Source organism: Tyto alba, unplaced genomic scaffold (genome assembly GCF_018691265.1).
Source record: "Tyto alba isolate M040663 unplaced genomic scaffold, T.alba_DEE_v4.0 Super-Scaffold_26, whole genome shotgun sequence".
Lineage (NCBI taxonomy): Eukaryota > Metazoa > Chordata > Aves > Strigiformes > Tytonidae > Tyto > Tyto alba.
Genome location: NW_024881300.1, coordinates 11,841,708 through 11,854,496, shown reverse-complemented (window position 1 = coordinate 11,854,496; position 12,789 = coordinate 11,841,708). Strand labels below are relative to the sequence as shown.

At 38.8% G+C, this 12,789-nt stretch overlaps 3 protein-coding genes across 12 annotated transcripts in view; 2 read left to right on the top strand and 1 right to left on the bottom strand.

Moving 5' to 3' along the window:
* Nucleotides 1-2,936, top strand: part of RHPN2 (rhophilin Rho GTPase binding protein 2) — a 36,386-nt gene extending 33,450 nt beyond the window's left edge. For all 3 annotated transcript variants that reach the window (XM_032987160.2, XM_042797474.1, XM_042797475.1), the window contains 2 exons: nucleotides 250-405; nucleotides 1,692-2,936. In XM_032987160.2, coding sequence (XP_032843051.1) covers nucleotides 250-405; nucleotides 1,692-1,943 — 408 coding nt within the window. In that variant the 3' untranslated portion in view covers nucleotides 1,944-2,936. The remainder of the gene's footprint in view (nucleotides 1-249; nucleotides 406-1,691) is intronic.
* Nucleotides 2,937-3,961: 1,025 nt separating this feature from the next.
* FAAP24 (FA core complex associated protein 24) lies at nucleotides 3,962-8,347 on the bottom strand. Of its 3 annotated transcripts, none has more exons than XM_032987162.2 (6): nucleotides 8,238-8,347; nucleotides 7,871-8,040; nucleotides 7,446-7,597; nucleotides 6,658-6,797; nucleotides 6,200-6,352; nucleotides 3,962-5,575 (listed from the first exon to the last, which is right to left on the bottom strand). In XM_032987162.2, exons 3-6 carry the CDS (start codon nucleotides 7,555-7,557, stop codon nucleotides 5,333-5,335), a joined length of 648 nt encoding a protein of 215 aa, XP_032843053.1. In that variant the 5' UTR covers nucleotides 7,558-7,597; nucleotides 7,871-8,040; nucleotides 8,238-8,347; the 3' UTR covers nucleotides 3,962-5,332. The 3 variants fall into 3 exon arrangements, with proteins under 3 accessions (XP_032843053.1, XP_032843054.1, XP_042653410.1); XM_032987163.2 differs by having other exon boundaries at nucleotides 7,882-8,040; XM_042797476.1 differs by lacking the exons at nucleotides 6,658-6,797; nucleotides 7,871-8,040; nucleotides 8,238-8,347 and having other exon boundaries at nucleotides 7,446-7,572.
* Nucleotides 8,348-8,534: 187 nt separating this feature from the next.
* Nucleotides 8,535-12,789, top strand: part of CEP89 (centrosomal protein 89) — a 39,010-nt gene continuing 34,755 nt past the window's right edge. For 2 of the 6 annotated variants that reach the window (XM_042797469.1, XM_042797468.1), the window contains exons 1-4: nucleotides 8,535-8,663; nucleotides 10,456-10,562; nucleotides 11,801-11,950; nucleotides 12,480-12,729. In XM_042797469.1, coding sequence (XP_042653403.1) covers nucleotides 8,625-8,663; nucleotides 10,456-10,562; nucleotides 11,801-11,950; nucleotides 12,480-12,729 — 546 coding nt within the window. In that variant the 5' untranslated portion in view covers nucleotides 8,535-8,624. Of the gene's footprint in view, nucleotides 8,664-10,455; nucleotides 10,563-11,800; nucleotides 11,951-12,479; nucleotides 12,730-12,789 lie in introns of those variants that run through there. The other 4 variants (XM_042797471.1, XM_042797470.1, XM_042797472.1 and 1 more) reach the window with 3 other exon arrangements.

Here is a 12,789-nt window from a genome sequence, read left to right as displayed (position 1 = left end):
TGACATAAGAGCCAACATTTGAGTATGCCAGAATTACATTTGTCAACGGTAACTTAAATAGGTAATTTGTATACTTGAAAAAGTTGCATGTTTCTATGTTATATATATACTTCTGTTCTACATGTTTAGCTAGACAATGTTTTTATCACATCTAAAAGGGAAATGCCTTTAGGGCAGATACTGTATGATGACAAAAACATTTTACACCTCTTTATAATTCTGAATAACCTGTGCAAAATTTTTTTACAGTCAATGGGCCTAAAAGAAGGTGACTACATTGTTTCAGTTGGTGGTGTGGATTGCAAGTGGCTTGGAGTAAATGAGGTGCTGGAAAAATTCAAAAGCATGGGAGAGCAGCCCATTGAGATCGAGGTTATCAGTTGCCAGGATACAGCAGCATCTATGGTATGTAATGATGCAAATATGTTTTGCAAATTGGATATGTGGAAGTTTTCTCAGTTTCGTGGCTTCAGTCCCTGATCATTGTTTACTTTCATGTATTCAGATATCCCACTCCACCAGTGAATGCATAAAGCATTCAGGCATGTGTTCAGTTTTAAACAGTCTATTTAAATCATCATGACTGAGCAAGCTAAAGTACAGTCTGTGTGCCTAAGCATGGTTAGGCGGTGGGGTTTTTTGTAGTGGAGCTCCTTTGATTTATTGCATTATAAATTCCAGGGCACGTTTTATTTTCCCTGAACTTGCATGAAAATATTACCCTGTTCAGCTTTGGAAAAGCCACAATGAAACAATAATGGAATGAAATAGAACATCCAAGACTACATGCTTATTTTCTATGTACTATTAACATAAATGATCAGTGACTTCTGTATTAGATCACAGATGAATGTATGTATGTATTTTCATGGACTTCAACTGTCTAGTTAGTTACTAAGCTGCTGTAGAAGCTTTTGACTAAGGAAAAATGATCACAAGATTAAAAAATGTTAAGCTCTAAATAACATAAATTTATTTGTAGTGTGAGAGAACCTGTAGTTCAGCTAAATCCACTGCTTCATGCCTCTAACATTCCCTGGCAAGCTTAGGCACTGAAGTATTAGGAAAGCCTTAGAAGTGATCAAGGTGCTCTTACTACTGTTAGGTTTCCTTGTTTTGTTTCAGAAGTTGATTTTCCATATTGAAAATAAGGAACTGCACACCTGCCATTACCAACTGCTACTGGAAACCAAAGCCTAGAATACAATTAAATTGCTTCAGGGCAGAGCTAAGATAAGACAGAGAAGGCTGTGCCTTCCAGGTATCCCAAAAGAATGGCCTACAGTAGCTCTTGTCATAGTTGCAATCAATACAGAACCTGTCCAAAGACAGCAAAAAGACTCCTTCAGAGATTTGTGCAAGAGCTACATACTTCAGCTTTGTAGAGAGGTTGGTGTATATATTGTACAGTTTTGCTATAAGGTAATAAGTGCTAACTGTAACAGAACCCATGGAAAAGATTCACAAGTCCCTTTATGCTTTGCATAGTATATGCTTGAGTTTACACAGACAAAATACTAGAATCACAGCACTCTGAAGGGCTTTGTGTTCCCTAGCATGTCATTAGCACAGAAAGCTTGCTGTAGTCTGCCTTGGAAAACTATTTGCACAGTACTCCTTTGTTAGCTTCAAAATTTTGACCTATTTTGGGTGACTGACTGATTCTTATACTGCTTCTCTTTTTCCTACAGCATAGTAAGAGTGCAACTTATTCTGTGGGAATGCAGAAGACATACTCCTTAATCTGTTTAGCAATGGAAGAGGATAAGATTGATCAGACAAAGAAAGCCCCACTGAAACTGCCTTTTCTAAGTTGGGGAACTAAAAATAGACAGAAAGCTGCAAGTACCCTCTGCCTGCCTTCAGCTGTGGCTGGAAGTTCTCAGATTAAGAAGAAGCTTTCTCCCTTCACGCTTCTGAACACAGAAAGTTCGTTGTACTGAACCTTTCACAGATAGATCTGTTAATGTGACATTTTTCCTTGAAATGTATATAAAAAGTATTGATCAATTTTATCTTTATACACATGTATATAAAAATTCAGACAAATGCCCTTGACTTCATTTACTGTGTATTGAGCCACTATGAAGGTCAGAGGCTGGCAAAAACTGTAAAACTGGACTATTTGAAGGTTAGAATGAAGTGGTTTGGAAGGTATGCAACAAGTTGTAGATAAAATTGCTTACATGAAGACTGCATTCCTTTGGAATTGCAAAATACATTATCATGACTATTTTTTTTTATAACTACGCTAGATGGGACTTATTTATTACAAAATTCATGCTGTATGGAAAACACTAGGGGACACATTAAAGGATGATTTTGCTGTAAAAGTTTAGAGTCAATAATAAATCACTTAACACTAAAGAATTATCTTAAACCTCCAGTGAAAAAGAATAATGTTATTTAGAGAAACTAACCTTGTGCCAAGGGCAGTGTTGTGTAGTTGTGGTCTTTACACATAGACATTCTTTTTCCAAGAGTACTAGGTGTATTCTACCAAATAGTTAATTTAATTCTGGAAGAGAATTAGAAGGCTTAGAAGTCAAAAGATCTTTTGAACTACACAAGGCTTTTACGCTGCTCTTTTTCTGATCTAGGTTACCTTTTAAATGCCTGCTCATTCAGTTGTTAAAACCAGGCTTTATTTCAAACTTGAAAGTATTTAACCTACTTACCTTAAGACTTGCATCTCATTAGTCTTGATAAAATTGTCAACCATGGAACAAATCTCAAAACTGACATACTCCAGAATATTGATCAAGAGCACATAAATTGTGGTGAAGCTTTAAAATGAGAAAAGAAGTGCTTGTCAGTCTCAGTGGCAGAATATTTATTTACTATCAGACCAAGAAAAAAAAATGCAAATAGATATAAAATCATCTTCCTCCCCTTGGAACAATTAATGAGCAAGTATGAGCTATATATTTTGAGGGAAACAAAAAAAAAACTGTGAGCATTTCTTTGAGATTCTTCTATTTTCTGAAATTAAATGAAAATAGCTAACACTGTAGTGTTAGTTAACATTGCCATCTACAGAGTAGATATATGCTGTTTGATACTCAAAACTTAAGGGGAAAGTTTGCGTCTCGGTGTAAACTTTAAAATTGTCATTTATTTTTAGTTTCTTATGTAATAGGTGTAAATATGTTGATGATACTTATTTAAGAATAAAAATCAGATGCTGCCATTTAGTATTCCACTGCCTTTTTGATTCCACTACCGCTGGGATGCTACAGCATAATTTACAGGTTTTCACTATTTACTGCTGGCATACCTCTTACATGTTTCTATAATGTTGCTTACAAAGATCTAAGAAACTGCCTTTCTTAAAAGTTAATATTGTATAATACAGGAACTTATAAATCATAGTCTAAAACTTCCTTGTTACAAAGTATGTTAACATAGTTCTAGTCTCCCTATAAAGGTTAGGTAAAAAAAAAAGTCATAGATTACTAGTAGTTATTCTACATGTGTAGCAGCACTTTGTTTACACACGCAAACAGCAGCAGTCAGGTTCTGATAAACAAGACCTTGTCACACTATATTCCATGCAGAAGATATTTACCTTGCATGTATGGCTAAAATTACTGTCTACCTAATGAAAGCTTTAGTAAAGTCACATGAATCACCCTTCCAGTTCTTCATCTGTCTTAACCCACTACGATATTCTTGTGGCAAATATCCTCCCCCTTACCTGCATGATTAACTGCCTTTCCATTCCCATCTTTACACTCACTAGTCCTTGAAGAAAGGTTGTGGTGGGGATCTTTTTTTTATTTAACCATCCCTGCCCTGCCCTCCAATTCAAGTGAAAATTTGGGCTTTTCAGTGCCATACGAATACAGACTCACTGTGTTTTGTCAGCTAACTAAAGACTCATTCTACAGTCAGTGGTAGATAACAGCTACAGCAATAGATTTGTAGTTCAGACTATAACTCCATTAATCCTAATCGTTACTACTTTAATTGAACTTTATTTAATGCACTGAACAGATGGCCATTTGAAGTAGTAAAAAGGTGTTTGCCTTGCCACATCAATAGCCACATACCTTCAGATGTGAAATCTAGTCTCCATAGCAAAGTGACAAAGTCAGAGAGAGGGAGTAAAATCTAAACAGACTTATAAATAATCCTAAGCATTCCCTAGTTGTAAGAAAGTAGTATTATCTTGTCCTGTAGTTCTTGAAATTCTGATGTTTCTTATTCGGTAAATTAAATATTTATAGCCAAATTGCATTTTCATGCCAAGTAAGGAATGAATATAAATAACAGGTCTATCTGCTATCCATGCTAACTGGTGGATGAGATTGGTTACAGAGCTGCCAAGGCTCTATTATTCACTTCTCTTTAGTTTATGAAAGGGAGTTGAAAATCCTGCTCAACTGCCTTCCTGCTGTGATCCAAAATGTAAGTACTATAAAAGAAGCTTTTCATACACCTCCTTTATTGGGTGTATTACAGCAAAAGGCAATTCTACCCTTACTAAATGAGATGAGTATAATTTAAAATAAAATGCAAGATGTCAGGAAAACCAACCCTCGTCTTTACAAATAACTCTTGAAAGATTAATACTGGAAGAACAGGTTGAATTAGGAATTTTGATCAAAGCTCTCCATATTATATGCTGCAAAGAAAATAACTGATGTTATATGTTGCAGTTGATAATGTGTCAAAACATATTGTAATTGATTATAATTATCCAAACCTATATTCAAAAGTGCAACATGAATTAACAAAGATTTTTTATATTGGACACAAAGACAAAAAATTTGTTAACACCCTGTGAACTGAAAAAAGAAACAGAGAAATAAGTTAGTGTGAAGTCAAAGATGTATTCCAGTAGCACTTTCGGAACCCCAAAGAATTATAAGTCAAAGATGTTACTATAAATCAGTGAATGCTAACTTTTTCAAAGCACTGTAACTCCCTTTTAGTTACTGAGAAGATAACATCACCCATATATTAACAATATTTCTGCAAGACAAAAGTAAGCAAGCAAATTGCTTTTCCATTTTTTTTCCGTGGATGCTGAAAGGGACAGCTTGCTTTCATTTTTTTTTTGGTTAGGTTTTTTTTTTTTTTTTTTTTTTTTGTACAGTGCAAAACACTTTACAGTTCTCTTTCCAAGGTAATTTTCACAACTCAATCTATATGAGCAGAACAGCTGTAAAGAAGCAGCAGAGTAAGGTCTGGACAATTAGTCAATACCCTCTAGTTGTTACCAGGATTACAGAAATTGCCATAATATGAATATCACCACCAAAATCTTACAATTCACAAGAAAGAAACAAAAAACCTTTGTTTTCCCAAACTGCACTATACATGCATATCAGGAACCTAGAAAACAGTAAATTTGTTGTGCTACCGTTTGTCCAACTACTAGCTCAAGTTCTTTGACAGATGCATTACAAATCCCGTGGATGCTTCCAAACTGTTGCAGTAAAAGTAGAGCTTTTGTTTTCCCAACTCCTGGAATTTGTTGCACGGTTCGAAACACTGATGGCTCTGCCAGCTGAGAACACTGTTTACGAAGAAAGGGGTTACTGTTGTGATCCTTACTTTGTTCACGGACCTAAAGCAAAGCAAAACAGTAAGTGACACTGAGTGCCCTCTGTTGGAGCTCAGGTTTTGTTTTTTAAAATACTTTCATCTCAAGAGTTCAATGCAAACAGTAGAAAGTTTTAAAAACAAACTCTCTCCTTAAGTGTGTGCCCTTATTAACAGTTTTGATGCAGATCCACAAAGTCTCATTAGGAAACCAACAGTTTCTTAATAAAACAATGATTTCGTCATCTTTTTGATGCAATCAGAGTAAGGATAAAGGAAAGGAGAAACAAGATAAGAGCGCAGTGTCCCCAGCCTGACACAAAGCAAAATCTGAAGTTGGTTTTGACAGAGAACTTAAGTGAGGACTACCTAGTGTGGCATCTTAGTGCAAGATTGCATTAAAAAAAGTCCAGTATCATATTCTTCACCTTTTGTTCTCTGCTCCCAAATGAACCCTCTTTCTGATGAATTATACTACCATACCACTGTTGTAGGATGTTTATTCTTTACATTCAAACAATAAAACATGTTGTGTTCCTTTAAAATCCCAGGTATTCTTTCTGAAATGAGTGATGATTGTGCAAAAACAGGTCATCCTCCTCATGTCCCGCATTTTAATAAATGTTTGTCCACTAACACAGAAACTTACTAGCTGAGTAATAAGTTGAGAAGCTTCTCCTTGATTTGCCACAGGAAGCAATACCATTCCGAGTTCTAGTACAACAAACTTCTGTACAGCTAAGAAGTACTGATCACTTATTTGAGTTGTCTCCACAATTACAATTCCCCAAAGACTGTTGACCTGTATTGAAAGGGAAAAAGAAAAGACCTTGTTAATGACAAGCTGATACGATGCAACAGAGACCAAACTTCACTCAAGTGTGAGCTGCCTGAAAGCAAATCAGAGGAAGAACAGAAGTTGCAGTAACAGTACTGAGGTTTAATACAGCACTATTAACACAGCTGTAAAATTTTTCAGTTTTCAGGTGGAAATTATCACAAAAGTTTAGGTCCACTAGAATTTAAAAACAACACAATGTTTCAGAAGCATGGAAAAAAACAGATATCAATTTAAAACTTCTCCTTTTCTCTTTATGCAGTACTTACATTTCTAAACCGAACCAATCTTCGTTTGAATTCATCCCCTGCAACCAAATCTGCCTCAGATATATAAAAAATGCAAGTTCTGTTTGAAAGATGAAAATCCACAAGTCCCAAGCCATCTTCAAAGATGAGTCTAATTTTCCCTTAAAGTGAGAATGTTAAAAAGAAAAATACAATAGTTAAAAAAAAAATACTAGTAATTACTTCACAGCGCAACCTTCCTAATGTGTCAGTAATCCTGGTGACTTGGTAACACACTTCATATTGTTTAAAAGCCTTACTTCTCTTTAAGCAAAACTAGCACAAGCAATCCAAAGTACTGTGTGGTGCCTTTCATGTCAATTAATAGCACTTTCAAATTACAGATTTGAAAATGCTATAGCTTCTCAGTAAACTCCAGACTTGAACAAAACCATCACATGCTACTCTGAAAGGATCATATTAATTTAGTTTGCTGTGCCAGCAGATGATAAGACAGACCCAGTATTCATGTGAATTAAAGGGTCTTCAGTGGAGATGCATATTCACGATAGCCCCACTGTTGCGGTTCTCAAGAAGCAGATACTTCTGCTTCTTTTCTATAGTGCTCAGCAGCTGTGCAAATATGGCAGAACTGATCACATAGAATAGACAGATAGGAATTTTCAGCCTGCTAACAGAGGCTGTACCACAAATATGGAACCAGTCAGGCACAGGGTAAAGCATATTCCAGCCCATCTTAACAGTACTGGGTGATAGAGGGGAATACTTTGCTCAACCTGTTTTTCCTCTTCCAATTTGTTTGTGCTTACCTTGTAGCCTTTGGGCAATCTCTGACCCTCTCCACTTCTCATTTCCAATCACATGTCCATAAGGGACAACTATAGATCCTGCTGTCACAGCAAAGTTTGCTTTTGTTGTCATGAGGCCTCCTTTAAATTTTTACTTCAGTAGCAATTACACCCTAGAAAGAATTGTGGAAAAGATATTAACACATTTTATAAACCTGTTCCAAACTTAATATTATGATCAAAATTTGTAAGATGTATACTCTGGAAGAGACACTATCTCCTCCCCAAAGCTACCTTACAGTTACAGTTACATATCAAAATAAGTAAGCAAAACTCTGTTTACTTGAGTATAGACTATTGTCTTGCAAATTCCACTCCCAACTTTGCCAGTCAATATGAAAAACACCTAAATTAAGACACACAGATGGTAAAAAAATGCACACCACCTTTTCTATACCTTCATCCACCCTTCCTGGCAGAAAGTCTGCTTCAGTTACAAAACTGACAGCACAGACATCTCCCGCCCTCAGCTGGCAGAAGTCTCCAGACAGATTATTAGAAGGTAGTTGCTAGGAGAGATTATTTTCAGGTTTGACAGCTTTATGCGGCGTTCTGGCTGCAAGGGGAAACGGGAATATTTGAGGCTAAGGCGCGATTTAAAGAGAAGAGCCAAAGACGAGCCGGTACCACCACAACCAACCACCTCCACCATGAGCCACCTCCCGCAGCCCGGCCCGGAGCAAGCCCTACACCGGGAGCCCGCTGTGACGGGAGCGGGGGTTGGCCCAGGGGCGGCGGCCGGCAGCCACTAACCTGCTCAGAAGAGGCTTCGCCCCGACCCGGGCCACCCAGCCCTCCGAGGCTCCAGCCTCCCCCCGAGAACAGCCGGAGAGGAGAAGCCGCCGCCTCACAGCCGCCAGGCGAACTGCCCGCCGCGGAGCGCGCGCCTAATTGACAGAGGCGGCCACAAATAAGAAGCGAGGATGGAGAGACGGAACGGGGCGGGCCTCGCCACTGGTAGGTTGCTAAGGCCGGAGGCGGGGCGAGTAAGGCGCGTGTTGATTGGGGGAGCGCGAACAGGCAGCAAATCCGCTGCGCCGTTGTTGCCAGGTGTGTCGCGACCAGGGAAGCGTCCGAAGCGGGGAGAAAGTAGTCGGGAGGCGGCCGCAGAGGCGGGTCCCCCACCCGGTCCCCCACCTGATGGCGTTTAGTTTTAGGAGAGGGCGGAGGGACCCCTTCGTGAGTATCGCCTTGTCCGGGGTGGGGGTGGCGGCAGCGGGGGGCCGCGCCGCGCCGGGCGGGGCGAGCGGAGGCCCCCAGGGTTGCCGCCGGTGATCGCGGATCAGTTTGACCGAAGTGAAAAGCGGGGAGAAAAATCAATCTTAAACCAAGAAAAGAAGGTGTCCGGAGGCCGGGTGGCGGTGCTCTCATTTCCCTCAGTCCGCGGCCTGCCCGCCTTCTCCAGAAGAGGCCGGCCTCGGCGGGGCGAGGGGCTGTGCCCGGCGCCTTCCTCGGGGCGGCCTCCGGGTGCCGGCGGGGCTGGGGCCGCCGCAGGGGCAGCGCGGCTGGCTACCTTCCCACACGGCCCGGGGGCATCCCCGAAGCACACGTTCGTGGCCGCAGAGGGCACTGATAACGGTTCATGGCAAAAACTCAGAGCAGCCGAGGGTCGTAGGATTGCCAGCAGTGGTGCAGGTGTTAGCTTTTTAACGTACTTGAAGGGCGGGGTGTGTGTGGTGTATTATTAGAATGAAAAGAAAGAATTGCTCTTCTGTTGTCTTATTGCAGGATGACAGCATCCTTTTACCTCAGCTGTATTCCCTGGTAATCATAGTAAGACATCTACAGTCAACAACCTTTAGTAAACAAAATGGTGCATGCCAAACTTCTAGAATTAGGGAGCAATGTGTTTGCAAGATAAGACCGAGTAAAAAGACAGTCTTTGTAATGCACTGTTTAGTTATTTGAAGTGGTTTCCTGTAAAGAGAGAAGTATTTCCCAGCTTGCTTGTTCATTATCCTGTTGGAGAAGACAATTAAAGAATAATTGAAAAAAAATCTGTAGTAGAAACAGCAGAAACTTACCCTGTTTTACTCCATAAAAAAAGTAACATCTGTCTGAAGGTGATGGACCTTATTATGACATAGTATTTTCTGATGCCAGGAGGAAGGACAAGAGGCAATGGGCACAAATTCAAACACAGAAAACTCAAATTAATGATAAAAATACTGTGAGGGGGGTCTGACACTGGAACAGGTTTCTCAGGGAGGTTGTGGAGTCTCCACCATTGGAGATACTCAAAAGCCACCTGGACAGGATCCCAGGCAACCCTCTCTGGTTGACCCTGCTTTGAGCAGGGACTTGGGCTAGACGATCTCCAGAGCTCACTTCCAAACTCAACCATGCTGTGATTCCATTCAAAGTACTCTCTGTAGGGAGCTCTGATCCCAGTTTTTCTGAGCTGGTATTTAATGTTATACTTTTAAAAAGATTGTTGGCTTTGCTGATAAAAATGCATTAGGATTTTTTCTATAATTATTATTATTCAGGTTGAACCTTTAAATGCAGGACTTGTTTACTGATAGTTTTTTCTTCCGTTTCATACTGCTATGACAGAGAATTCTGGCTGAGAGACTCTACAAGAAAAGGACTAATATTGTTACTCGGAAGCAGGGTTCAAATGTTGTTTAAAAAGTTAATTTCTAGTACTCCTTTTTTCTTGCATATATACAGGAAAAAAGCAAACTTGAGTAAGTTAAAATTCTGGTTTAGCAGATTGTGACATAGTGGGTAGAAAACCTACAGTCATGGGTCCTATGTAAATTACATTTCTAACCTTCATTAGCAACTGTTCATGTTAAAAAGTTAAAATTGAAACCATTTCAAGTCTTCTGTTTACATTAATTGCATGTAATTTTAATTCCTTTTTATATTATTTTGCATTGTTAGTTTTTGTGCATGTTCAATTCAGTGTTTTTTTCATTGTGATCCTTAAAGTCATTGTCAACTAATTTTATTTTAAATTGTTTAGAAACATATAGCTCATGGCCTGGTCCCTGCCGCTACCATAGCTCCTAAACCTGCAGTTCCCCGCACCCCTCCCCCTCGTAGTCCAAACCCTTCTCCAGAAAGGCCCAGGTAGGTTTTGAGTTGTTTTTTTTTTTTTCTTCATCAACTACAATAGCATATTAGAAAAGCATGATTAGGAGAATTGCATGTCCTTGCTGCAGTATTAACATAAACCTTTTCATAAATAGAATATATTTTTAATTGGGGCAGTGCCCTTCTTTGAACTTTAAAGATACCTATTTTTCTCCCATTCCTAGGCATGCTAAATAATTAGGACAATGACCATTATGAATATAAAACTTATAAATCTGAGTCAATTAAAGACAAATGGACTATTAAAGTTAAGGCTATTTTTAATTTGGCTGAGTGTAGGACTGTAGCAGTACTAGTACCGTGAGTCAGGAAATTTTAACTCATTAGAAAAGCATAAATTAACTGTCACATGCCATTTTATTGCATATTAAAAAAAAAGCAGGGACTTAAAAAACTGGCATGTAAAGCCATGTTGGTTTGGATTTGAATTAGCTATATAGGCAAGTTACATAAAGAGAAAATATTTTTCTTTTCATGTGTAGTTTCTTACATACATGTAGTTTCTTTTATGTTTTCTGTATATTCAATTCTGGTTGTTTTCTATGGTGTTTCTAGTGTCTGTAACATTCCTACTTGATCCTAGTTCATTTCTTCTTCCTTTTTGACCTCCAGTTGTCATTCCTATTAGCCCTCACCATTTCCCTCCTTTAATCTTTGTTCCTGTTTGTTTTTTCCGCTTCATCTTATGCTTCTCTATACTCTGCAGCATCCCACAAATAGGCACTTCTATCTACTTAATGCTTGCCCTAGTTTGCAGTGTGCCATCATTTACTTGCAGCTTCAATGTAATCAGTAAAAGGTTCAGAGTAGGGAATAATGGACAGTAGGAGACAAAATAGCAGAACGTGGAACACTTTTTCAACACAATGGCAGGTAGTATTGTTATGGCTAAAGTGAATGTTAAGTACCATAAATTATCAATGTCAGTTTTGGGAATGTAACTCAGTGTATTCCATGATTTTCATGCATGTGATTTGGGAAAACCAATAGGTGTTGTACTTTTAGGTAGCTGCATTATGAGAGCTTGCACAGTTTTGTGCTTTACTTTGGGAGTTAATAGTTTATAACCAGTCCCTTAGCACTTTCAGGGGTGTTTATGCTTGTTAACTATGAACATTTTGCTTTGCGTAAATAGTGAAGACAGTTTGCAATGGAAAAAAATACAAAATGTGGAGCACAGAAAAGATATCAGTCTTTATTCTGTTTTCTTCCAGATCTGCTCTAGCAGCAGCTATACTTGCAACAACACTAACAGGGCGCACTGTTGCTATTCCTCAGCCTCGGCAGCGATCACTTTCTGAAAGTGATTCCACCTATGTGGAACAATTGGAACCATATGCGACAGTCACAGACCTCAGAATGGGGTAGTGTATACTTTCTGTTTTGATATCTTCTATTAGAAATAGAATCTGTCAATGATACAGTTTTACTGAAGAGTTACATCAAACTCCTGCTATTGTAACCGCTTACTTTTTTCTCACCACATTGTAAACTGGGTCTGAAGTGTCTACAGTCCTTCTTCCATTTCTCATAACACGATGCCATGCATACAGTCTTCAGGGAGAGAGGTGTGGATTGTACAGCAGTCACAAGGAAAACCATATATTATTTCTGTCAAATGATGAGCAATTATACAAGCAGTTAGCCACTGAGGAATTATTTGAATTACGTTAGAGATTTTCTTTGTGCTAAATAATTATTTCAGACTTTTATTTCAGTAGAATTGGCAACCTTCTGTCTCTAATCTGGCATTTTCTTTAAGATAGAGAAGAAAATATAGCTCCAGTGTTAATAGTCTATTTTAAAGCATATATGTAGGCTATATTCCTTGTTTGCAGTTAACAGAAGCTTAAATGTCTGTGTCAGCTGTTTGGACTTGTGTGTCTTTTTCAGAAGGGTAAGCAACAGTGAAACAGACTGTAAACTACTCTCAACTTGCAGGCCCAACTGGAAACTTGACGATAGTGACAGATCTCCTGTACAGTCCCTGGAAATAGCAGGCAATTATGGTGAGGATGAGGACATGGATACCTACCTTTCAGATGCTGATAAAGAGGCAGAGTCCAGCTGTCAGAGTAATGAGAAAAGGGGACAGAGCTTTCGCACTGATGCTATTTATGCTGTTCCCTGCAAAAATCAGAAGGTAGGATTTTCAAATGCGTTAATTCTTTCACTGTGTTTTAATATATTAATGCATATATTA

Coding starts and splice junctions, on each gene's coding strand:
- FAAP24 (XM_032987162.2), bottom strand. CDS start 7,557: ATGACAACAAAAGCAAACTTTGCTGTGACAGCAGGATCTATAGTTGTC. Junction 6,353..6,657: donor GATTGGTTCGGTTTAGAAAT/GTAAGTACTGCA, acceptor CTTTCAATACAG/GTCAACAGTCTTTGGGGAAT. Junction 5,576..6,199: donor CTCAACTTATTACTCAGCTA/GTAAGTTTCTGT, acceptor GCTTTGCTTTAG/GTCCGTGAACAAAGTAAGGA.